At 40.3% G+C, this 21731-nt stretch overlaps 1 protein-coding gene across 2 annotated transcripts in view; it reads right to left on the reverse strand.

The window, feature by feature from the left end:
- Positions 1-21468, reverse strand: part of SNX9 (sorting nexin 9) — a 64399-nt gene extending 42931 nt beyond the window's left edge. The window contains exons 1-2 of one of the 2 annotated variants that reach the window (XM_075035925.1): positions 21222-21468; positions 1598-1684 (exon numbers count right to left, since the gene is read on the reverse strand). In XM_075035925.1, the coding sequence (XP_074892026.1) occupies positions 1598-1684; positions 21222-21233 (99 nt within the window). In that variant the 5' untranslated portion in view covers positions 21234-21468. Of the gene's footprint in view, positions 1-1597; positions 1685-4071; positions 4114-21221 lie in introns of those variants that run through there. The other variant, XM_075035924.1, reaches the window with a different exon arrangement.
- Between the last annotated feature and the right edge of the window lie 263 nt (positions 21469-21731).

Below are 21731 nucleotides of genomic sequence, written 5' to 3' on the forward strand. Positions count from 1 at the left end.
ACAGAGTTACATGTCAAGCTAACTCACAGCTGAAAATTGGAACCACATATGCTAGACAGCAAAAACTGAATTTCAGGCTTTCTTAATTTGCTTTTTAACGGATGTCTTTGTTTATTCACAATTTTGTTCTCTCACTTGGAAATTTTATGTAATCCTGCACATAGTAAGGAGAAGTCTGCTTATGTATTCAAGATTTTAAACAGTAAATAAATAACAAACTTTCATTTGCTTTTTCTGATATACCTAAAAGCTTACACTCAAGAACACAGAAACAACTAGACATGTCTGAATATAAATTCAACTAGCTTGGTTAAACTGCAAGAGCAATGACATCTCAAGCCAGATGTCACATTTGCACTGCCGCACTCAAGAGCAATCATCAGTGGACTTCCATGACTTCTGCTATTGCTGTCTAAACTTATTGTATCAAAAAAGATCAAGAGCCTTTGTGGCAATCTATCCCACAGTTTAATCATGGATAGGATAAAATAAAGTTTTACTTGGTTTTAGGTATATTGCCTTAACACACAGATGTCTTGTTCAGCAAGAACTAGCTTAAAAGTCGTAAAATATTTATTTAGTCCTACTTTTGTGAAACAGCATTAAACTCCTGAACTCATTTAAAATGTTACCTCTGCCACAGCACAGCATACTATCCAGGATGGTGCTGGTTCTATTAAATAGCTGCTTCAAATATTTAAGGTTGGTGGAACTAAAAATTACCAGGATTATACATAACTAGGCTCTTCAAAGAATTAGTTTATTCTGCAGAACCCATGTTTCCTATACAACCAGATAAATAAAACCTGGCATCAAGATCAGGTGTTTTTTGTTTATATCTGTTTTAAAAGGAAAGCCTAGTCACTGAGCCTATCACCTATACCACTACACAAAAATCAAAAGCAGAATCAACTAACACCTTGTTACCAAGGGTAATAATTATACAGGACAATAAAAGTGCACTCAAATTCAAATTGTACATACAAATCAAATCTTAGTCCTCAAAAATACTATTAATTCAAGAACTTCCTGATAGTAATACCATAGTATTTTCACCACTCCTTCCCTGTACCTTGTCCAAATTGCTTAATTATGAAAGGACACACAAATTTAGTAACAGATTTTGTTGCAAGTTCTTTGAACAGACTTGGAATGCTGAAGTCGTTGATTAAGAAACTCAAAAACGAGAAGGGAACCAGCAGGTCAGATTTAAATGCAAGTGGCAAGCACCTGAAAGACTGCATACACACAAAATGTGGAACATCAGGCACACAAAAAGACAACACGTTCAGATGTAAAGAATATCAGTATCATTAGCACCTTCCTTTGCCTTGGCACTCAGCTCTAGAGGGGAACAAAGCTGAGCAAATTCCTAAGTGTTTAGGCACAATCTGAGAGGCCCCTGTCCTCCAAATCTGCTCATTGCATTTGTTTCCACAAAACTATTAGAAATTTTTTTGTATTTAGTTTATTTGCTAATTCTTCAGGGGAGGGTAGCCAGGGCTTTCAGATGCCACCTAGCATCCTTTTTCTTCCATCTGCTAGAAGTAGGTCAGGAAAGTGCACTGAAGCCTTGATTCCATCTCAGTTTTCTTACCGGGTTGGTAATTACGATGATCTCCCCTTCACTGACGGTCAGCTCGTTGTTTCCAGGCTCAGCAGCAAAATCATACATAACACGAGCCTGAATGTGAAAAAGAATACAGCAGTGAGCCTTCCAGCTTATTTAGAAGATACAATGAAGGAAGTATCAGCACAACTTATTCCTAAGTAGCAGAAATAGTAAGTGGGTTAAGGCTGGATGTACAAAGAGCAACTCAGCGCATAGGAAGCTAAGACTTCCTAAATTTGAACTCCAAACTGAACGCTAACACAAAGTTTACAAGTTTAAAATCTGCTGTGGAGCTTGTTAGAGATGATCATTATTTTCCAGGAGGATTCACAGTTTAAGACTGGCTGTTCTCTGCCATGTCCAGAACTATCTGTACAACTTTTTCCAGGGGAAGAAGGAAAGGCTTCTAACTTTAGCAAACAACCCAATTAATTTTATTTATTTTTTTTCTACAAGACATATTCCAACTCCAATTTGGGTAAAGGGAACTGTTTCACAGAGCAAGCAATTTAGGAAAAGAAAAACAAGTAATTGCAGATGTAAGTAACCACTGCTGTACTTAAAAAGTAATATGTAAAATTATATTTTGAGACTCTTTGTATACAGGAGGAACTATGCAAGTGCACAGACAAACAGTGAGAGTAGGCCTGTTATGAACTGGCACGAAGGGGGAAGGAAAAAAAAAAACCAACCTAATTTTTAAGTGTTCAGACACACAAAGGCTTTGCTGTGTACTGACTCTGCTACTACACTACATAAAGAAATGTTATGTTTGAAACACTGACAAAGTTGTCTAGCATTTAAAGAACAGTTCTGCTTCTTTATACAAAGAACTGTGACATGGCCTAAGATTATATTCCCAAACATCTTTTCATTGTCTTCTATTAAATTCCTTTCTGATCTAAAAGTAGAGAAAGCTCTCAGGAATTACAAAGGGACTATGTTTATTTTCTCACAAACTGTTGAAATGGATGCAGACAGAAACCACATATATTTTCCCCTTGACTCTTAAAGGAATATATAAGTGGAAAGCTAAAACTTTGATTCTGAAGTGGCATATTAGATAAACTTTAAAACCTGACCACAATAAACCCTTCATCTAAGCTTCACTCCCTCCAAAAAAAAATTCATCAACTAGTAGAACTTATAAAAGATAAGCGCCTTATTATTTACACCTCAAGACTTTATATTAGCCATGTGCCCCAGATGTAATTAATACATTAATTTATCTGACTGATGCCAATACTGAAGTATCAAAGAGCAGCAAAAGGGAAAGCTAGACTACATGTCAGGAAAGGCAAACAGAAAGATTACAGATTTTAACAGACAGTGCTGACAGAACAAAACAATCAATACTCAATACAGATTACATCATCACCCTTGTTTCTCCAGCTCATAGAGGACTGAGAGCAGCAGAAAATTTATTTCAGCAAACACACCAATTTCCCTAGTGCATCTTGAAAGAGGCAAGGCTATGGTCTCATCTTCACCAGTAAAACATATGCTTTAGTTACCTCAGCTCATACAGAAGTGGGCTTTGTTCCTGCAGATTAAAAAACTAAATCCAAGAAAAACAATTTTATAATGGTGTTACTAATAGTGTCCTTCTTGTACTTGGAGATCAAGGGGAATAATAAAAAAAACCCAACCAAAACACACATCTAATTGTTTCAGTCATAAAGATGACAGAAAAATCGCGATTTCTGTTGAAAGCAAGTTATATGATAGGAAAAAAAAATACCAGAAGACAGACATTCACCATCAAGCCTTGCCTGTCTCAAAATTGCAGGTTATGATCCCCACCTAGACATCCCTTCTTCTGACATAAAACCAGAAAAAATACAACTTTCTTCCCCCATTTTAATTTAATAAGTATCACGTGGAAATACTTCTGGCTGGTCAAGAGATACTTCAGTGTAAATAAAAACAGAGCCAAGAAAAAACACATATGTTGTCATTCAGCTGACAAAGTGTCCTGATTTCAGCTGGGACAGAGTTAATTTTCTTCCTAGTAGCTGATATAGTGTTATGTCTTGGGTTCAGTACGAGAAGAATGTTGATAACACTGATGTTTTCAGTTGTTGCTAAGTCCTGTTTAGACTAAGTCAAGGATTTTTCAGCTTCTCATGCCCAGCCAGCAAGAATGCTGGAGGGGCACAAGAAGTTGGGAGGGGACACAACCAGGGCAGCTGACCCACACTGGCCAAAGAAATATTCCATACCATGTGATGTCATGCCTAGTATATAAACTGGGGGGAGTTGGCTGGGGGGATTGCTGCTCAGGAACTAACTGGGCATCGGTCGGCAAGTGATGAGCAACTGCATTGTGCATCACTTGTTTTGTATATTCCAATCCTTTTATTATTATTATTGTAATTTTATTATTGTTATTATTATCATTATTAGTTTCTTCCTTTCCATTCTATTAAACTGTTCTTATCTCAACCCACGAGTTTTACCTTTTTCCTTCCAATTGTCTCCCCCATCCTGCTGGGTGGGGGGGGAAGTGAGTGAGTGGCTGCTTGGTGCTTAGTTGCTGGCTGGGGTTAACAACACAAAGCTCATCCTGAACCATGTGCACAACAAATCACTTCGTCTTCTCCACTAGAGAAGCACAACATTGCAGAAGAGTCCCAAGCACTCTGAATGCTTCCTTGCATGAAAGCTTTTCCCTTAGAACTGCGGCTTTCAGCACTTGCAGATTATGCCATGCAAAACCAAGATGAAGATGAGAAAACTGTTTTCAATAATAACACTGAGTGCTTTCCTTCCAGCAGAAAATCAAGCCTCCATGCAAATATAAGAATATGCTGCCTTACTTTCCTTAAAAAGTAAACTGAAGAGAAGCAGCATACCTTTTGAAATACAAGAACATTTTAAGTAGGGGTGTAAAAAGCACCACCCTCCAGGCCTTTCCCCTCAACAGTAGTAGAAGGTGTTGAACATGTCCTTTTTACAGCAGGTTACCAATACTTATCCAGTTCCTGCAAGTCAATTTAACAATGCTCAGATGGTAGGCATCTGAACCACGGGGAAAGCAGCTTTCTTAACCAGGGAGCCTTCTTAGCCTTCTTCAAGTAGACTGTAGTATTAAGTCCTTGCTTTTACTCACAGGAATGATGACAGCTCGCCAGGACATGGGCAGATTTTACCAGCCTTCATTTTTGCCTTAGTGCAGTTTAAGAGATTGAAAAGAAAAAAGATTTTCAATACTGCAGGAATGGACTATTACAGAGCATTAAGCATTTGAGGTACATCTGTAACCTGATCCATATATTGATGTCTCAAATACATTCCCCAGATTTTTTTGCTGGTACTCTCCATTTCACTTGCATTTCTGGGCTCATTTGCCTAGTGTGGGAATTAAGTCCCTAAGAACTCCTGGCAAGCAAGCTTTAACACTACCCTCCTACTGTTGAGATTTAATGGGAAAAATAGTATAAACTCAACCAATTCCAAAAGTAAGTGAAACTAAGTGACTAAATGTTTTCCCTCAATTTAATAAGTGTATTGTTAACAATGGAAAACTCTGCCTCTAGCCTTTCCTTGGGCAGAGGCATCAGCCCCAACCCTATTTAAATTTTTGACAATCAGTTCCGAAATACTATATAAAGGGAAATGGTTTGGTTTTGCAATAATTTTTTTCTACTTACTGGACACAAATATTACAACCAAGTAGCAGTCGTGGCTTAGATTTAGATCTTTGCCACTTATGCAAAATAGTACGTGGGCATGGAGAAAAGAAAGCATTTCACCAGAAGAGGATTTTAGCTCCTGGGCACTGCAATACATGCATCGAATATTAGGTCTAAGGTTATGGACACTTTGAATATTTATAAAATTGGAATCTCTGACAAATTCCAAAGATAACACAATGAACACCACAAAGGCAACTTCTTCAAAGCACAGGTTTTAAAAAAAACAAGACTTGTTACAATAACTGTTGCACTTCATATTTACTTCTGATCATATGTAAAAGGATGAAACAATCCAAGAACTTTAGGAACTTCAGAGATTCAAACATTTCATTAGTGGAATAATGGCCATTGCTTCATTTACAGAATACTGCAAATCTGCAAACCAAATAAGAATTGCTAATCAATCTATTAGCTATAAGAAAATTAGTTTCTTTTACTGACTGCACTTATTCTCCCCCCCCCCCCCATCTCCCACATCCACCCCCCCAAGATACAACTGGTTCTGGATTCTGAAGTTGCTTTGTCAAATCCTTTGAGAAAAAGGACCGCTAACCCAAAAGTTTAAACAGATTTAATTGACCAGAAAGCAGACCTGGTCATTGCAGTGTATACCTACTGCCTCCCTTTGCTCAGGTGGCAGCGGAGCTTCCCGCACCTCCACTGGGAGTTTGTAACAGTTCATCTCATGGTCCCTCGCATGAGAAAAGGTCGGCACTGATTAAGCAGAACCCTGGCACAACCACATGCCAAGGAGGAAAGGGCTTTCTGATCCCCAGCATCTCTGCAGCTCTGGCATATATGGCAGTTCCTCTGGAATGACAGGCAGTTTTCTCTACGAGTTGAGAACAGAGGGAAACCAGTAAGAATTTGTCCTTATAAAAGGAAAATGAACTTTTCAGGAGTATGGCTATAGACAATTAGATTCTAATAAGGAGAAGAAAATAGGAAAACAGTAATTCTCAGTGTTACATCAGCATTTTTTGGAGCTGGTTCTGTCTGCTGTAGTTACACACCTGGACTGCAGTTTCCCCATTTACAGATTTACTGACTTATTACAGTGTGAAGCCTCTCAACTTCTAGAAATTCTAGGCATTGCAATCAATCATTATTACTATCTTTTTAGAATTATAATGGTAATGGTGCCTAAGTATATTAAAACACATGAGATTTCTTCACATTGAAAAGCAGCACTTAGATTAGTGAAAGTATTACTCCTCCGCAGACCTAGAGCAGCCTTAGCTTTTCTCCATTACTTACACTTCTGAGTTGAGTACCTACACCCTCTTCTCAAAATATTAAAAACCAAGAGAAAAAAATAACCAAGATCATTTGCCAACTTATTTCTGCAAGCAGACGTAAGACTATGCAACTGTAACTGTCAGTGTGTCAAGACTCTTAGCATAAATTAAGTGGGAAGGAAGTTGGCTAGCAAAAGTCATTAAAATAGAATTCCAATGAAGGATTGCATTACCACTACACTAAATTACTAGAAGAGTATCCAAGATCCCTGCAGACATCCTGATGGATTCACTCTTCTGTATTTCCCCCAGAATCTTGAAAGAGGTAATAAAGCAACAGAAGCACCTATTTCTCAGAAGAAGAATCCTTCTGCCTTTTCCAAGATGCTTCACTCAAGAGATGCCAGGGTTAGGTGGAAAAAGAAACTTACCCCCAAGTCCGACAATCCTGATGTGCACAGGCACTCACCTGCCCACATTACAGTTCACCTGCAGCAGGCTAGCTCTTCCATGGAGAAGGAGGACAACGAAAACCACTGTGCATTCCTCACTAGCCATGAGCACACAGACTAACAGCTAATGTACCTCAGTTGTGCTCACAGCAGTTTTCATAATAGCTTCTCTGTCTAAATATCTTTGATAAGAATGATTAACAATCCACATAGAGTGATTACTGTTTTCTAAGTTCACACTTCTGAAGCAAAGTGTTTTTGTAGTGCTGGACTTCCTGTTACAATGAAAGTATGCTTTATAGCATGAAAATTGTAGAAGCCACTCAAAAATTGGACACACCCTTGAAAATGCTTTCCCTACAGACAGGACTTCATTGTATTAGAAAGACCGCTTGTGTTATGCCATAGATTCATCTGTTTCAGCCATGTGTTAAAGTTCAGCTTCTCTTGGACAGCTAGCAGTGGCAGATAGTACAAAGGAAATGTCCATAAAAGGTTCATAGCATGAAATTCCCATAATAAATGCACGCCTGCCTTTTAGTAGTTAGCACTTCAGCAGTTCAGTGCTTCAGCCATCTAGCAGTGCTCTTTTCAAGGGACAGGGATTCACAGATCTAATTTGCTTGGTGCCACTGTCTCAGAAAGGCAACTGCTGTATGTATTACAGCAGCAAGGATGGCAACACCTTTCAAGTTCATGCTTTGCCTCCAGTTTCCTGTCCTATTGTTGGTGGCAGCAGTTCCCAGATTCACAGAAAGAGGATCAAATTCCATATTTCTGTTTTGGAAAGTAAATGGGGCAGATAAATCTTTTTCAAAGAAACCTGCATCCCATTAGAGACGCAGAAACCATAATATTTTTTTTTGAGCTAGGACTCTTCTTCACAAGTCAAGTCCTTAAATTTTAAATAGCCTTGACAGTAAGCAGATTTGAACTTTTCTTCTAGGACAGCAGCTTAAGCTTTTAGCTGGAATGAACAACAAAGGGCTTTTGGTCACCTCGAATACCTCCAGTAACATTTCTATTATGAATAAGTTTCAGAAAGATTTGCTACAAAAACTGCATCAGTTAGTACAAATATTCTTTAATATGTCTAGTAAGCATAAGCCTTTGAAACCAGCTGCCTGTGAAATAATGATAAGCAATATGTTGATCACACCTGGAAGCACAAAACAGTAAAATGCATTTCTGTCTTCCCAGACTTTGTTTTATTCATTCTCTACTACAACTTTTTTGTATGTGGGTTGGTTGGGGTTTTTTTGTTGTTTGGTTACATTTTGGGGGGGAGGTTTTTTGGTTGGGTTTTTTTGGGGGTGGGGTTTTTTTTTCAGAATTGCTTTTCCCACCAATATTGTTTTTAGAAATAAAATATTCATTCTAAAGTGCAGTTCTAAGAGAACAAAATAGAAAAAGCATAACTAGGATACAGGTTGGGATCCCAGGATTAGAGAAACTGAGGAAGCAGAAAGAAAAGAATAAAGACAAAAAACTAGCTGCAGATAAATCAGTTCAGAAATTGGCAGTATCTTTTGATTACATCCAAAGGAATGGGTCAAAATGAAGCATTTAATCTAAAAAAGTGGCAATACTCTGCAAACAAAAGGCAATTACCCTGAGATTATTTTTGCATTTTCTGTTCTGTACTGTTTGATCTTTCACAGCAATTTGCCCTGTGATTACTGTCTAATATTGTTTTTGAGGTAGTTTACTGCTTAGAACAACTGCAAGACATCTGACTTGTTATCAGCTCAAGAGTCAGCATTAAAGCCCTAGCTGTCTTTATTGCATCAGTGAAGCTACAGAAACCACGTAGGGTAGGCAAGGCTCTAAATGACAGTTTAACCATTGTTTCATTTCACCACTCACAGACTACTTAAGTCGCCATGTTTTAATCAATGCATCTTTGAAAAAACTCTCAAAACATACACTAAATCCCACTGTGGATATTACCAAGGGTACTGTGAGAAGTTTAAAACAACTGGTGTCCAAAAAGCTCAGAAAAGCAGCAAGAAAACTGTTTCAGAAACATAGGCAGGAGCCCCCCACCTCACAGCACTGAGGACACTACCTTTCTTCCAACAGTGGCCATCATTTAGATAAATTTAACCTTTCCCCCACCCTTTATGCTGAAACCCAAGCTCATCCAAAAGCCAGTAAGTACCCCAAGACTGAAAAGATTTTCACTGCAGCAGGTGCAACATCTGGGGCTACGATTTGACAAAAAATTCCACTTCATTTTAGTCCCTCTGTCACAACTGTATCAGACTCCTAAGCAAAGTGTACATTTGGATAGTCTATGCAGAAATACCAAGCAGCTCTTCAAGTGCCTATGCCTCTGAGCCTGGAAAGGCAGGTGCTTTCTGTCCTGCCTACATTAAAGAAACCTCTGCACATGTTCCTCTCACGGGCATTCCTAAGAGACAAGAAGCAAACAAAAAACTGAAGACGGGAAACATAAGAGGACACTAAGGACACTGTCTGCTCAGACTCCTATAGAAGCCTTACCTTAGGAATTTGAGAGATTATACGTTATTCTAGAAACTGCCAGTTACAGTGATAAAGATTTATTACAAAGAAGACCCCAATGCTTATCTTTTTAACTAATACAGAGCAAATGGAAAAAATGTATATTGCTTGTATACTGCTATGCATCACTCTTGTGTATGTGCTCAACAACATCTGCCTACATAAAAACTTACTAGCCTGAAGAAACTGAACCATCCCTTCAAATTGATTTTATACTATGATTTTATTAAACAATAAGTAAAAATTAAAATTCACTTGTTTAATAAGAACCTCCCTTTAGAATTACATTTCTTTTCTAACACAATTGTTTTTTTGCTTTCAGCATCATCAGAATTAAAACAAACTCATCCAAAAAGTGAAACTAAATTCAGTCAAGAACTCTACTTCTGGACTAAGAGAGGTCACAGTAGTCAGGTATTATTACTCCAAGTTCCCTCACCAGCTGTAACTGCTAGATCCTCACATTACTCTACAAATTCACATTAAAAACATGTTTCTTGACCTGCTGGCTCACTTTCTTCTGAGCAATTTTTCAACTCTAAAATAAGTTCAATAGCCTGCAGCTAGTCATTTGAAGTCAACACCACTGACTGTAAGTACATTAGAAGCAAATTAAATACAGATAAAAAGGTAAGAAACAAGGACTTGCATCATTTCTCCCTGCTAATAAAACATGCTTGCAGACAGAGGAGACACAGAACAGGGAGCTCCTCTTCAGCGTCAGAAGCTGCATACGCCTATAATACTTCAGGCAGGTATTTAATTAAGTATTCACACTGGATTAAAAGGCCTACCTCATATTGCAAGAAAATGGTTAACAAAGCATGAAGAGTTTCCAAAAAGCACAAAACAAAGTTTGAAGTGTTTATAGGGTAAAGGGACAGTATGAAATACTCTATTCCCACCAACACGTGGGCTTAAACCACTGGCACTTATAGAATTACAATAAAGGTGTAATAAGCTTACCTTGAAACCATTTTTGTATGATTTTGTTTAAGAAAGAAGTGATTAGGCAAGTTTTCAAGTGTTAAAGAGACTTGTAAATGTTTTCTCTAGTAATAAACACATGACTTACTAGCCTTTTCAGCAACTCAGGCTTTCCTCAGTGAGGACAGATTAGCTCTTCAGATCTACCACACAGGACTTCACTGTCCTGCTGAAAATCGGCTTTTGGTCAGGGAAGACGACCTGAACTCTGTTCAGGCTAGCCCAGCTCATTTTTGGTTACATACCTTTTTTGATTTACAGAACATGAGCTTCTTTATAGCTATCTACCTATAAGCAAACAGCAGCACACCACAAAACCCGCTGAAACACACTCCTGGCCAGCATTACAGGCAGCACGCACACTAGAGAACTTGCATTCAAGTGAATTCCTGCACATCGGGAGGCCCCTTGTTCAGCTCAAGCATCTAAGACTAAAAGTTAGTGATGAACTATGAGGACTAAAATGGTTGGAAGGCTAAGATCTCTTAAAAGTGTTAGAACATAACAGATCTTAAAATCTTAAGGTATTAAAACAAATTATAGCTTCTTTCCATGCAGGTACAAATCAGGTGGGTAGATAACCACTGCCACAGAGCATGAGAAAAGCAAAGGGAAACTGCGATATTTTCCAGGTTTACAACAGTGCTTAAGAATTTTTCAAGTCTGTGGATTATCTATAAGCAGCTCAGTAGTTTTAAAAAACAGCAAATTCTAATACTTTGAAAAGAACCATCAAGCACTATTAAAAGAGGTGCTTGGTTACCTTTTGTGGTGTTCATACAGACTTATTTATGGGGCACTGTCAAACCAAATAACAGAATCCCCATGCACCCAAGCAATACAGAAGCAAGGGAAATTCAGTTGCAGAAATACATGCTAGACGCCCACATGATTTAGAGATGTTTCCAAATACTGACTCAGATACTCCTGTGAATCACATCTGAGCTTTCAGTTGGGTTAAGCACCTGAAATTTTTTTCTTGTTTAAAACATTACTTACAAACCAGTTATCAGTTATTAACAATGTACTGCAAAACTTTTAACCATGAGTGAGGAGCTCCAATGATATATGAGAACACCTTTTTCAGAATCAAAGCACTGCTCCAAGTGCTCAGAGTTCCCCATATTTTCCTTTCTGAATACCAACCTATTCCAGGTCCCCAAACAGACTGGGGACTAAACAGTTTCTAATTTGAGAAGATTAATTCCAGTTAGGCCAGGACATACAACTGCAGCAAGTACAGCATGAGTTTGTATTTACAGATGTTAGGCAGGATGCATTTATCTCAGGCATGATTAAAATCTCTGCCTAGATTAATCATTACTGTGTCTCTGAAATCAAACTGCAACGCTTGCAACTGTTTGCTGAACCAATATTTAACTGTGTGTTTCAGAAGTCTGCCGTGCCAAGTCCTCTGATGTTTGCCTGAAACTTTAGGGCAATCACTACTGTACCCTCACAGTCCTGTCCCCAAAGAACAAAGCCAGTGAGAGGTAAAGGTTTCAGAAAAAGCCTGCAGCATTCACCAGAAAAATTGCCACATTGTGACCTACTCATTAAGGCAGCTTGTAGTCAGTCACACAATAGTACTGCCTCTATGAGAGCAGAGATTAGAAAAAGCACTAATTATCCGAATAATTGGAGAGGCACAAAGTTTCAGCTAAGGTTCTCTAATGAACTTCAAGCCTTTTCAGACTCACCACACTATTACAGGTTGTGCATTTCAATGTACCAGCTGTACAGGTCAGTCTAGAAGCAAATGCAGAACTAGCGAAGCAAACTACCTGCATGTTAAAATGATGCTACTTGAAATAAAACTTGACCTGTAAAATATAGAATGGAATAGTTGTACCACATTGAAGTCCCAAACACTGGTAATATTAATAGGAAAACAAGTGCTCAACAGCATGCTAACTGAAGACAGCTGGGAAGGGATCTAAAATGCAGCAGAACAGATCCTCAACACTGAATTCTGCTAAATTCTCTGTTACTTGGGTAACCAACATTAAATGTTTTGGGATCTCTTAATCCTTTTTAGAAACACCACTTTATGAAAGCCCAATAACCGAACTACTTCTATGTTTTATTTTATGAAGACAAGCGAGGAAACTATTATACCAACATAAATGTATTACCATTATATCATATGAAGCTTCTTTACTCTAGAGGCGGGCAAAGTTTTATGGGTTCTAATGTACACAAACCTACAGCTGTTTTAGGCTTTTCTGTTGACAGCGTAGAAAAGTACAAGACCCTGTAAAGTTACAAACTGGGCATGTTAAACAGCAGCTCAAATAAGCAAAGCTCAGTCATTAAACCTGGCCAGAGAACACCCAGCACTTGAACTGGACATTAGTCACCTGCAGTTTAACGCAGTGTGCACACTAGCAGTAATGCCCTATCCCACTTTAAGTTAAAAAAAAAAGTTCTGCCTGGACAGAAGCATTTTTGAGAGAGAGGAGAGAGAGAGAATGAATGAATGAATGACAGAACTGGATTAAATCATACAACATTTAAAGTTTCTCTTTTACAAATCTCCACCTTCCATTATCTAGGAAATGTTTTAAACTGGACACCACGCGCAAACTTTTCTTGTACCAGCAACCTTTACAGTGACAGAAAGCAAAGAAGTCAGAGAAGAAAGTTTGAACTTCTGCTTCCTTACAAATTACTAGAAAATTTGGCAGCTTGACAGAATGCGACAGAGCTGTTGATATAAAAATTACAATTCAACAACCATACACAAACTTCAAAGAATATGCTCTAGTTATTTGCAACAAAGAAGATGCTTAATTGTGTATTCCATAAGCAACCATTTTCAGAAGACAAATACAGGGCTATTAAGGGAGAAAATTACAGTACTGCTGAAAGAACTGTGCTGTAAATAGGTAAGCACTAATTACATTATATTATTGTATGTTATTGCAATATTCAATTACTGAATTAAATCTTAACCCCCCAAAAGAATTAATGCAGTGGAGGATATAAAACATTTAAGCTTAATTCTCAGCTCTGATGAAGTTGTAGAACAAGATGAACCACCTCATCAGTCATGGCCTTACTGCTGCACAAAGATGAATTGTATAGGCTCTCCAGGGAATCCCAGGATTTAAATCAGAACTAGCAGGAACAATAGATGTAATGGCCTTATATCAATTGTCTTTCTTTTGGAAACTGCGCATATAATCATGACAAAGAAAAAAAAAAGTCCTCATACAGAAGAGGGAACCAGTTTAAAGCTATCCTAAGAAAATTTTTATAGTTGTTCTTGAAAATTAGCCATTTTGTTGTATCAGCCAGGAAAACAAAACACTTTGCTTGAATTCAACTAGAATCGAGAGGACAACTTATTTTTGCTCTGAACATGGAGAACTGCAGTCTCAGAAGGCTGGGAAAAGCAAAGCAAGTCCAAAACCTACTGTGTATAAACAGAGATACCATATGAATACACAAAATAAAAGCACAACAGTTCCCTTGCCAAGGAGGAACAGATGGCAACTCAGAGCAGAAGTCAGTAACACAACGATAAGTCATAAGAAAACGCTCGACAACCAGTTGTACCCTAGTCCCACTTTTTACAAGAATGCGACTGAATGATTTCACCTGGGCAAGTCCCACTTGCAGAAACCCCAGGTCAGGCATGGCTGCCCATCCCCAGAAGCAGCTGTTTTGCTTGGATTCCCAAGGGACCTCCCTCAAGCTGCACAGCCTACCTTCCTACCACCTCCTCCTCCTTCCAGCCACCTATTTTGCACATTGGAAACCCCTCCTGTATAGTGGCTTCCTTTAAGGGGCAGGGCCCAGGGGAAGAGCTGCTCTAAAACATAGGAGAAAATTAGAGTTTGTACAGACAAAAAAAAATTGTTCACACGTACAGAGTCGCTGGTTTGACTTTACCCAGCACACTTACTATGAGCACGCACCCTCTTATTAGCAGCACCCAGGATGGCTCACATGCCCTTCATACCATACCATGTCCTGAACATCCCTTCGCAACTACACAACAGCTAGATCAGCCGGCATAAAGGCAGGTCCCTACAAGAAGAGTTGTCCCTTGTGCCCTTCTCCTCTTACTGTGGGTCTCACAGAAGACCATCTGTCAAAATTAAATGATTCTGGTCTTAACTGCCTTTTTTTTTTTTTTTTTTTTTTTTTACAGAGGTTTCTTACCCATATGAAGCTCAAAGAGAAAGACTACTTTGGAAGAAACAATAAGGCTCAGAACTTAAATTAAATTTTTCAGTAAGCAATATGCATATATTTTTTCTTTTCAGTAGCACTTAAATTTTGCTTATTGGACTACTACAAGATTGCTTTAGGTTTTTAACTTTGTATTACTTGGAAAGCTCCTTTCCAATCGTAAATCCTTGAGAAAGCAGGAATACAACAAAAGAAAGTGAAAGCACAAGCTTTGGTTTTTGCCCCCTCAGAGAAGTTTAAAGTGAATTTGAATGACCTTGTAATTGTGAAACATGCTTTGAAACATAAGAGGTTTGGCTTTAAATGCTGAACACTACAACAGTTAGTTACTTTAACTAATTCCAGGTATCTAAATGTTGATCTGTCCTACTGCAGTGCTGGTTGAAACAAGTCGCTCCCACTATTTTACAGTCTCTATTACCTTTTTGTAACATTTTGCAAGACTATTTCCAATACCATCAATGTTGCAATGGCTTGTAAATTTAATACAGGTGGGAACCCATATATTTAAAACAGCAAAGTTATCCTATCATTTTTCTCTTTTTTAATCTCTGTAAACTCTGAAATTTGCCAGATGTCCTGATCAAATAAGGAGTTTTATAAAAAACAGAAGAATGTGTGGATATTCAATATCTCAGGAGCTCTTTCAAGACCTGAAAGTCAGAGAGGTTCTAGAAGACGATGACAATTCACAGAGGAAAACCTTGAAAGAATGGAATAAAATAAACTTTTTTACAAAGCTACAGTTATAGAATCATAGAATCATTTAGGTTGGAAAAGACATTCAAGATCATCGAGTCCAACCATTAACCATGTCCACTAAACCATGTCCAGTTAACTGCAAAGACTTCTTGCCGAAATAATATCAATATATGGAGAGATTCTACCAGAGTGAAAACCTGAATTGCTGAATCTATAGACCAGATGAAGCTTATGACGTCTGATACCAGACTTCCTTCTTGTTAGCTACTGTAATCATGTTTTTAAATGATGACCTCTGGTAATGAGTCTCTGATGACTCAATGCCTAGGTGCTTAAAATAACTTTGAAAAACTGAGTCAGAGGAATCATTATCCAAGCATAGCATCATATAGATTCTCACCAGCTCTCCAGCTTCTCAGCACAGAAATGAGAAGCCCTGCACTAGTAATTGCTGCAATGTAACATAACCCACTTATCACTGAACTTTTAAAAGATCATCAGGTCAGACAAAGACAAAAGAAGAGAAAACCTATATCTTAATAAGACTGAATCAGTTCTTATGCTCATCCTAACATCTCACTCCATCAATAGGTCAGGAATCTGTAGTAAATTTCCATTACCAAACATTTTCACCTTCTCTAGTCATCTCATTGCCCCTTAAAAAAAAAACAACACACCAAACCGCCAAACCAAAATAATCCAAAAAGTCCCAGGAAATATTTTCACATCTACTTAATTATAGCTTAAAAAACCAAACAACTTTTTGTAGGATAAGGCCATAAAAACAAAATTAAAACTTTACCTAATTAGTTTTGTTCCATCACATCCTACACATATAAATCAACCATGATCTCATTCTTTGTATACAGCTTGCTTTGCTGAATTTAAATTGTGGAACACACTGAATGGATTATGAAGTGATTTGCATAGTGTAAATTCATCCCAACTCACAGATATATTAAGATTCATTAACTGAATGCTCTCTTAAGATTTGATTTCCTAGAAAAGTCTACTTTCAAAGTTAGGACAATTCAGAAGGCAGACTTGCAGAACGCAAAGTTTGGGTATTTTGGAGGGTTTAGCACAGAGGGATGCTTCACTTCCCAGCTGCAAATCAGAACAAAGAATTGTTTCTGCCTGATTCATAATGCAAACATACAAACAGCTTCGTGATGGTACAAAGGAAAATGTGAGACTTCTTTGGGGGAGCCTTACACTAGTAAGAGCAATAAAGAATCAAAAAGAAAGATGAAAGGAAGGATACACACTTAAGAAAAATAATCTTTATTTGAAGTCTAATGTGCTGTTATTTTTCCCTACGTGAAGTTTTCATATATAAATCATGATCTTCCCTCACCACAGCTACAAGAACCGTGCTAAATTCAACTATACCTGGTTAGTGACATTCATGAGATAATCCAACATGATCAGATGGACAAAAAAAGCCTTGAACAGCATCTCCGTATTGCAGAAGTATTGCTAAGCTAAGCTATAACTTCTTTTAAGAATAGAATATTCAGTCTAAGCTTTCATCTCAAGGGACTTCTTCCCACAAAAAAGGGCCCAGTCCTACAAACAGAACCAGGTAGATGAGTTCTTAAAGTAGACAAACCATTGAACAACCAAGAACATAATGGTGGGATACAGGTGCCCCTAAAGTTACAAAGAAAAGTTCGTTGCTATTGACACTAAGAGGGGCCTAACCTGATGAAGCTTATCAATACCTGCCTTGTGAAATACCTAGCTTGTGAAAGTAATCTCACCAACTTCAACAGTGTTACTCCTGTAACTCACGAGTTAATCAGCTCTAGTTCCAACCTCAACTTTTAAATTAAAACCCCCACTGCACATTAGCAGCACAGATTCCAGAAGAACTGTCTTGATGACCAGCGTGCATGTAACCTATCAAAGTCTCTTAATATCATCACCTCCTTCTGAAATTAGGATTTCACAAATGGCAAAACATCAGCCTTTTTAAAAAAAGGACTTGCCTACATTTTAAAATAATAAATAACTCTAAAAATACACTGAGGTAGGCAGCATGTTATTTAAAAGCCAGCATATCACTTCCTGACATTTCTAGCTCTCCCTATTCAATGAAATTCAAAAACAAAAGAAAGGGCAAGAGTAAAGCTGGGACTTGGCAAACTCTAATGGGGAAAGCAGAGGAAAGGCCAAAGAAGTCACGAAGGAACAAATAGAAGAATGAGAATCTCATCTGCAGCTTTTGCAAGCAACTATCACAGAAACACATTTATGATATTGCATTTTCTTTGTGACTGAGTTTTGAAAATTTTTTTAAGCTTTATTCTTTTAGGGTTAGGCACTTTTTGCCTTCTTTCGTAATGCAGTTAAGAATAAGGAATTAGTAAGCTCAACTTTGTTTCTGAAGAAAGCTTCCAAAATAAAATCTCTAGCTTAATGCATCAGTTCTTAAACATGGATATGAAATTGTCTACTTCTGAAGTCAGGTTCAGTTAAACTACTGTAAAACTTTGGAAGTTAGCATCTCTTAAACAATCCTTTTGTTTTGTTTTGATTATTTTTTCACTTGCTTCAGTTTTCAGAGCATGTGACCTTGAGCAAGCCTTTAGGGAATCACAAAATCCACTGTCAAGTTACAGTAAGGATCTAGCCAACCAAAGAACTGCCACCAGAAGTCTCAGATCCTCCATTTCCCATTTATAGTTCCACCCTTCACCATGAAAGTCTCCCCCTCCGCACTTTGCCACCCCACCCAACCTTTTGCATCAGCTCTGAGCAAACTTTCAGCTACTGTAGCTCCCTAGAACTGAAGAAAATGGCCCCACTGTCAAAGGCAGGCCTGACAAGTGTTGGAGCCACATCCTGGGACGTACAGGCAGCACAGGATGAGGAACAAGGAAGGAGAAGGAGCAATGGTGACTGCTAGCTCAGCTCACAGCATCAGACCCAGCCTCCATGGGGCCTACAGCCACCCATGACTCATTTCAGCAGAGGACTCCCTAAGAAGTTGCCAGTTAACAAATATGCTAGGAAGGCATCGGTAAAGGCCTTTCTGCATGAAAATAGTAGTCCTTTCCCCTAAAAGCTTTTATTATTTCAGTCAGAAATCTGCCGAGTTTGAATAGTACAGAGAAGAGCCAGCACATTACACGACTGTAGACCACATCTTCATACTGGAAAACTCTAGGAACTTGATTGCTGTGGTTTATCAAAGTGGGAGACAAGAAAACTGCCCAAGGTTTTTTACAAGCCAGCTGTGGAAGAAATCCCTGTTTCTCCTCCACCCCACAGGAAACCTAACACTTTGATACAAGCAAACCTTGTAGTAAATCTTCTAGACAAAAGTATAAAACTGGAAACAGAAGCTGGGCAAATTTAGATTCAAAATAAAGAAGCATCAACAGTGAGAGACTTGATGGTTTAAAAAAAAAAAAAGAAAAAAAGACAGACTGGATTTTCCATCACTGAAAGCACTCAAATCAAGACCAAATTTTCCCCCAGCCCTCTCTTTGGAAAGTATATTCCAGTTTAAACAGGAATTAATTCAGGAAGCGCTAATAGCCCATGAAGCGCAGGCTACACCTGACTGTCAGTTGCCCCTACCAGCTATATAGGATGTGACACCATTAAAGTTTGAGAAATTCATACTCCAGATGACTAATTATAGTTTAGTTTTGTTAACATTTTCACGTACAATACAAATACACTTTGCATATTTCTTTTAAAAATAGGCTATTTGGGAAGGAATGCAAGCAGAAGGTAAGAAGTTTGTTTACAATTTAAAAAACAAAATTTACTTTCCAAGTGAAATGGTGATTGGTTAGCTGGCTGAGCTCCTAAAATCTGTTTCTTGAGCCAGTTACTCCCTTACACTGTTTAAAAAAAAAAGGTATCCTTTATTATAGCTGACATTTGCACAAGTTTAACAAAATCCAAACCAGGGCAATGTGCAGAGAGCAACCTCCCTCCTGGGTAAAGCTCGTGGAAAATAAAGTAAGCTTCTCTTCAGTATTGCTCTCAGTTACTGGTATATCAAAGGAATAACAATAAAATATCAAGTCTTTACTGGCTATCACTTCCCAATTTTAACCTTCAAGTTAAAGTAAATTACCATAACTTGCAATGTGTGGAATGAAAAAACTTGGACCACCTGATTTCAAGCCAGTCCTGGTTAGGAAGTTAGAAATTATACACCCTACAGTCTGAGGCCATAATGACTTGAAAAAATTATTTCAAGAAAAGCAAAGTGAAAGTTTCCAAATGTATGAATAAAATGGCTTCATGTGTTTGGCACAGAACGCAGGATCCCATGAGGATACTGCGCCTCAAAGTGAGGAGAGAAACAGTGAACTGTTTTAGTACAGTATCTGCTTAGCGCACTGTGTATTATGTAGCATATGCATAGACAGAAGTAATTTTCTTTTTCTTGCTACCTGCAATAGTTAGGTTGATTACATATTAATCATACACACATCCCACAAATCAGTGGAAACGACCAATATTAAAACCGAGTCCATCAACAATATTTTAAAACCTCAACAGAACATAAATTTCACTACATTAATACTTCTTTAACTGCCTAACTGATTTTGAAGCCTAAAACCAACTTCTCCCTGCTTCTGAAAAAGTTTACTAAAACATGAGTACCCATCAACTTATGTGGCTACAGAGACAGCTACTTATACATTAAATTTGACACATTCAAGATGCAGAATTTCTCCAGCGCTGAGAAGCGCAACACAAATAGTGCACTCTGAGAACCACCTCAGTAAAAGGAAGTTTTTAAACTGCTGGCCAAGTTCATGGAATCAGGTGACTCAAAGTATTACTTCAAATACCAAAAAAGCCTGCTGCGCTCTTTTGACAACTTACGGATGACATTTACTGGTGGTTGTTAACTCACACCTACGCAAGCAGAGATGCTTTCATCAACCAATATAGTAAGTAAATATTGTTAATTTAGAAAGAGACCACTTTCAGATAGGATGGGCTAATTTTAACCATTGCATTAAATAGCAGATACTGTTGAAGAACTGAACAAAATAATTTCACTTCCTGCCTCTTCTTTTTTTTTGGTTTTTTTTTTTTGTAATATCAGACCCTACTATTAACAGGTCGCACCCTACGGGCCGCGGGCTCCCACGGGAGACCCAGCACACCCATCCCCCGGATCCCACTCCAGGCGGTCTGCCATCAGCTGCCCTGACGCGACGGGGCGGCCGCGGGGGGTGTGAGGCAGCCGGGACACCCCGTCCCGGGCCCGGGAGGCAGGGCCCGCCGGCGGCCCAGGCCTTCCCCCGCCACCGCCGCGGTCTGCCGGCCAGCGCCGATTCGCCGGGCGCGGTGGAAGCGGGGCAGGGACGCCCGGGCTGCAGGAGCAGCCAGCCCTCGGCCTCCGCCGGCTTTTCGGCCTTACGCTCGCTCCGGGCGAGAAGGGGAGACGGCGGGGCAGAAGCAAAAGCAGAAAACAACTTTCCCCTGCCCCGGAGCCGGCGCTGCCCCGCCGAGCCCTCCGCGCCGCTCGGAGGGGCCGGGCAGCGGCGGCGAGGCCCGAGCGCGGCGCGGCGGGAGCGGGCGGCCCCCTCCTCCTTCCCTCCCTCCCTCCCTGCCGCGGCCGGCGGCGAGGGGCAGGCCCCGGGGAGGGGACTGGCTCCCCCGACCCCCGAAACGCAGCCCGTCCCGCGCGGGGCCTCCCGCTCGCCCGCCGCCGCCGCCGCCCGCCGAGCCCCTCCGCGGGGCCTGCTCGGCGCCCGGGGGCTCGGCGTAGGGGGCGCCCCGGCGCCGCCTCACGACCCCCCGATCCGCGCCGGGGGCTGCTCACCTTGGTGGCCATGGCGCTGCTGCTGCGGGCTGGGCTGCCGGTCTCCCCTCCCCGCCGCGGGCCGCGGCTGCTCGGTCGGTGTGTCCGGCCCGCCCGCCGCCGCCGCTGGGCCGCGCAGGCGGCTCCTCCTCAGCGTCCCCCAGTCACCGCCGCTGCCGCCGCCGCCGCCTGGGGGCCGTTGGGCGGCTCAGCAGCAAGCCCCGGCGCTGGGCAGGCGGGGGCTGATGTAGCCGCACGGCGGTGCCCCCTCCCCACACCCCCTGCACGCCCCTTCCCCCGGCACGGCACGGCTCGAAACGGCAGCCGGCGGCGGGTCTGTTTGTCCCCAGCCTCTCCGTCAGGGCCGGAGGGAGGGACCCGCGGCGGGGAGCCCCGGGGGAGCCGCCCCGCTCGGTCCCCGGGGTGCGGAGGGGGGCGGACGTGCCCCCGCGGCCGCCGGGTTGGGACCGGCCCCCCCCCCCGGTGCCGTCAGCGGCTTCGCTTCGTAGTCAGCCTTTGCCTTCAAATTCC

This window comes from Buteo buteo, chromosome 9, assembly GCF_964188355.1.
Source record: "Buteo buteo chromosome 9, bButBut1.hap1.1, whole genome shotgun sequence".
Taxonomy (NCBI): Eukaryota; Metazoa; Chordata; class Aves; order Accipitriformes; family Accipitridae; genus Buteo; species Buteo buteo.